The sequence below is a fragment of the Papaver somniferum genome, chromosome 2, assembly GCF_003573695.1.
Source record: "Papaver somniferum cultivar HN1 chromosome 2, ASM357369v1, whole genome shotgun sequence".
In the NCBI taxonomy this organism is placed as follows: domain Eukaryota; kingdom Viridiplantae; phylum Streptophyta; class Magnoliopsida; order Ranunculales; family Papaveraceae; genus Papaver; species Papaver somniferum.
In genome coordinates, this window is record NC_039359.1 from 76510842 (window position 1) to 76515616 (window position 4775).

The 4775-nt window shown below is 38.0% G+C and overlaps 1 protein-coding gene across 2 annotated transcripts; it reads right to left on the reverse strand.

The window, feature by feature from the left end:
* Positions 1-1353: 1353 nt before the first annotated feature.
* On the reverse strand, positions 1354-4438 carry LOC113348088 (wall-associated receptor kinase 2-like). Of its 2 annotated transcripts, XM_026591788.1 has the most exons (4): positions 3456-4438; positions 3106-3279; positions 1718-3007; positions 1354-1477 (listed from the first exon to the last, which is right to left on the reverse strand). In XM_026591788.1, exons 1-3 carry the CDS (start codon positions 4393-4395, stop codon positions 1761-1763), a joined length of 2361 nt encoding a protein of 786 aa, XP_026447573.1. In that variant the 5' UTR covers positions 4396-4438; the 3' UTR covers positions 1354-1477; positions 1718-1760. The 2 variants fall into 2 exon arrangements, with proteins under 2 accessions (XP_026447573.1, XP_026447572.1); XM_026591787.1 differs by lacking the exon at positions 1354-1477 and having other exon boundaries at positions 1556-3007.
* Between the last annotated feature and the right edge of the window lie 337 nt (positions 4439-4775).

Genomic DNA, 4775 nt, shown 5'->3' on the forward strand with positions numbered 1-4775 from the left:
ACATATAAGCCCTATAAATACCCCATTCAGCTAATGAAGTGGGGGTCAACCAATTTCTAGAGAGAGAGAACTATAGTGAGGAAGAGAATATTATTGTAAGTATGAATTCCCCTTTTATACCTTCGGTCCCCACTCAAAGTCATTTGACTGTCTATTGTAACCGTATAAGATACATACTGAAACCAATACCCCGTGGACGTAGGCCTTAGAGCCGAACCACGTAAATCATCGTGTCAATTTACTTTATGCTTTATAATTCCTGCCTATTGTGATTTACATCGCTATACGTCTATTGGAGAAACGATGATGAGTCCGAAGACTCAAAGTTTCCTTCCCTTTGCATGCTTTCTTTATTATTATTACTTCTACCTTAGCACTTTTATGAATGCGAACATTGGTTGTGAGCACGATGTTCATCATCGTTACATCTGTGCTTACAAGTACATATTAGGGAACTCATCTTGTAATAATTTTCCAGCAACTGCATAATTTGATGCATTATCAGCTACCACTTGAACAACATGCTTGTCCCCAACGATTTCAACAACTTCTTTAAGAAACTTGAAAGATTTTCCCCTGTCTTTACTATCTCAGAGGCCTCCAGTGATTTTAAGAAAACAGTTCCGTTTGGACAATCGATTAAAAAGTTTATTAGAGTGCGGTTACTTGTATCTTCCAACCATCAGCCATAATTGTTAAACCTGTATCTGCCCAAAAACTTCGAAAACTTTCCACAAACCATTGCACTTCCTTCTCGCTATCTCTTAATAAATGAGTGCGAATGTCATTTTATGTGGGGGCCTTATATCCAGGACCAATTGCAGCACTGCGTCTAGCATAAGCTGAAAATAGTACGAGTTTATCGCATTAAATGGGATGCAAGCATCATATATCCAAGTAGCAATAGCTAAATCCACTTGTTGCTTTACTTTTTTGCTCGCAAGCGCACTTCTTATAGATGGTTGAGAACCAGGAGTAGTTCGAGGCGCAAAATATGAATCTATCCCCATTCTTGGTTGGCTAGCTCCCATATGCACCGATGCCTTCTTATTACCTCCATTTCTGTTTGCATTTGTGGGTACAGAAGTTCGCGCAGTCATTGGAACTTCTTCAATTTCCTGAACTTCAGTATCATCTTCTACACCAAGCTCATTGTCAGGCTCACTTTCTCTTTGTCGCCTCTTTGTAGATGATTCATTTAACAACTCATGCATTCTATGTCGAACATCTTGAGTTACTCTTTTACATGGCGCAACTTCCCCTCTCTTCCCGGCAAGATGCTGTTTAAGTCTACTAATTCCTGCACCTGTTATCTTTTTCCGATAAAGCAAACAGTTTATAGACTTTTTCTTGGTCGCTGGATCCTTCTTTTCCAATGCATACTCCCAAGCAGGGTCTGTTTTTCCTCTTCTCGTCTCCGTTTCTGACTGTATCGGTGTACCATCCGGTGGTTGCATCGGATGATGCCATTTAAATACTGCAATACAGATTAACTATGTGGTTTAATGAAACGGCTACAATTATAAGTACAAAGTGAAACAGCTACAGTCAAATGTGAGAAAGAAAACACAATTAACATTAGAAAAAGTGAAACATACAGTACAAACAATGGTAAATTTATACAAAAATGAAATTGAATGTAATTTAACCTTGTAATGTGTATATTTTTAAATGATAAACAAATTTGCAGATTACAAAAGATATCACAGAAGAATACCAGAAAAAACAAGACATTAAAAGTTCACTAGCTAGCTAGTAACTCAGTGTCTTCTGCTACTGGATTTTGTACTTCCGAATCCGCTGGATTTTGTGCTTTCAAAATCCACTGTATCTCCTGATAAAATGCACGAATCAGCACTTTTAAAGCTTTGTATCTCAAATCTTTTGCTTGTTAAAGATATCGGCAAATGACAAGCTTGTTCTTCTAGGAGCTTAACTTGTTCATCGATCATTGAAGGTTCTCGAAATATTTTCAACCCATCCAAACTACTAGCCACTTCTTTCATAACCGGCCTTTTTTTAATATTCAACTTCAAGCATCTCTTCACAAGCTTCGCAATAACCAAAATCTCATCTTTATCTCCTTCATGAACCACTCTAGTTTCTAGGATTGTAAACAATTGATTCTGCTTCATTGTTGTTAGGAAATGGAATGCTAAATTTGGTTCAGTTCTCACATTCGATATAGCTTTTTGGCCGGTTAACAGCTCCACGAGAAGTACTCCGAAACTGTAAACGTCACTCTTCTCCGTAAACTGACCAGAATAATAGTATTCTGGGTCTAGGTAACCTAGTGTTCCTCGCACTTTTGTTGTTACGTGTGTTTTGTCAACAGGAAAAGATCTAGCTAGTCCAAAATCAGACACCTTAGACTTGAAATTCTCATCTAGGAGTATGTTATCAGGTTTAATATCTCTATGAAAGATCGGTATAGAAGCTTCAGAGTGTAAGTATGCTAATGCTCCTGCAACCTCCGAGGCAATTCTTAACCGATCTTTCCATGATATTGAAGATTCATGACCATCCTCACCATGGAGATGGGATGAGAGCGTCCCGTTAGAGACGAATTCATAAACCAACAATGGGACTTCGGTTTCTAAGCAACAACCTAACAATTTAACTATATGCCTATGGTTTATATCCGAAAGAATGACAACTTCATTAATGAACTGATCAACCTGGTTTTCGTCCACGAGTTTAGACTTCTTAATAGCTACTATTCTACCATTTGATAGCATACCCTTATAAACTGTGCCGAAGCCTCCTTTACCAATGATACGATTTTGGTTAAAATTATCAGTTGCCTTTTCTAAATCATCTTTTAGAAAGATACTGGACGCATTTTCAACCTTGCCATCGTTTGTGGAGATCTTTTGTTTTAGTAATAATCCACCATTTCTTTTAAAATGCCTTTGCTTTAGTATACTTTGCTTTCTTTTCTCAAGTCGATGGCATGACCAAGATACCAAAGCGATCAAAATTATTGTAAGGATACCAATTCCAACACCTGTGGGGATCAAGAAAGTAATTTTAGGATGTTAAAAATGCACATAAAACCTTGCAACTTCCATTTAGCACATAAGGACAACAATTATGCAGTCATACCTAATGATGCCACCAAAGTTAAAGGAATTTTCGGCTTGTGATGAGGTATGCAGTAGCCTAGATTTTTACTGTCAACGAGGTAACCATGAGGACAAGCGCAAAAATAACCTCCATATGTATTAAGGCAAGTGGTTCCTTTTCTGCATATCGTACTTTCCTTGCATTCATCGATATCTGTTTAGCCATATTCATCGCATTAGAACTCTAGGAAAATATAAAATAAAATCAAAAGATATTCATCATCGCAGGATTATGATTCACTTTAGGTCTTAAACCAAAAAGAAAGCCAAACAAATATCTATAATTCAAGGAAATTAGTCAAACAACTTAAAGCAAGTGTTAGTATGTACCTTGACACCCAAGATAAGGATTTCCTGTATAACCTTTTCTACAAGTGCAACGATAACCAGGACCATTGAAAGACTCGCTACAATAACTATTCCCCCCGCATGCATATGAAGTAAGATTTTTTTCTGCTTCAGTGCATGTTACATTCCCAATTACCCAATCCAACATCATAGGTACGGTTGTTCCATTTGTATTAAGCTTGCCATGAACATCCCCGGTAAACTCTTTATCAACAACAATAGCCTGACTGCAAGGATTGGCGGTCCAAGTCCTGTTGACTGTATTTATACTCCCAACTTGAATCAGAAAAGACTTGAGTCCTGTAGGGATGTCTGTTTGGCAACAACCGTTACCACCTGAACATGACGTCAAATTGAAAACCACGGAAGCAGCAGAAGTACAAAATGATGAACACCCGCTGCTTACATAATTTTTCGTGTTCTTTCGAGGAATGTAGGCAACGATATCACAACCAACCGCCAATAATTTACTGCGCTTACTTGAGAAAGTGAAGGGTGAATGCTCTGCTAAGTATGGTCTGGGTGGAACAAGCCATTCACTTTTCCCAGTTTTTTTATTGTAACAATTTGGTAGAGACCATCCCATGAATCGAATATACTCCATTGTGAGTTCTGCAATTTGGGCTGCAGCTGGACTTAGTTGTATGAAGGGAATTTGGCCGGGGCCACATGTGATCTTAAAGGCTTCATCGTGGTAACAATTTGGACTACCCATTCCAAAAGGGTATGGAATGCTTACACTCCCACATTTCTCTTTGCAACCCTGTCTAGCAATACTGCCGTTACTGGTAGTGTGCGTACTACTCCTGGATGCTGTGACTGCTGAAGCTGATGTTGACGATAATAATAATATGATCATCACTAAATATATGAACAGTTTAAGATATTGAAGGATAAGAAGAGAAGAAAGCATTCTAGCCATTGTGGTTCACTTTCTCAGATGAAAAAGAAAATGCAAGAGAAGAAAGCTAGGTATTATGGCTGGTTATCAGTGTCAGGCCATCGTGTATTTATCATGTGAGGCAACAGTATTGTGGTTCACATCATATAGTTGGGAGTGGATGGCAATAAATGAGTGGCATAAATTCAAAAGAACCATTTTGTTGCGCTTCATAGAGCAAAATATATTTACTTGGCTATCCTAAGTCCTAACTAATTTGGTAAAATCTACGTACATTGAATGCTCTTCAAATAGAGTGATCAACATCAACAGCAGGGTACTGTTACAGTTTGACCTTCTTAATTTGGCTATTCCAAAGACAAATTATTTTAACGCATTCATTGACTGATATGCATTATTGG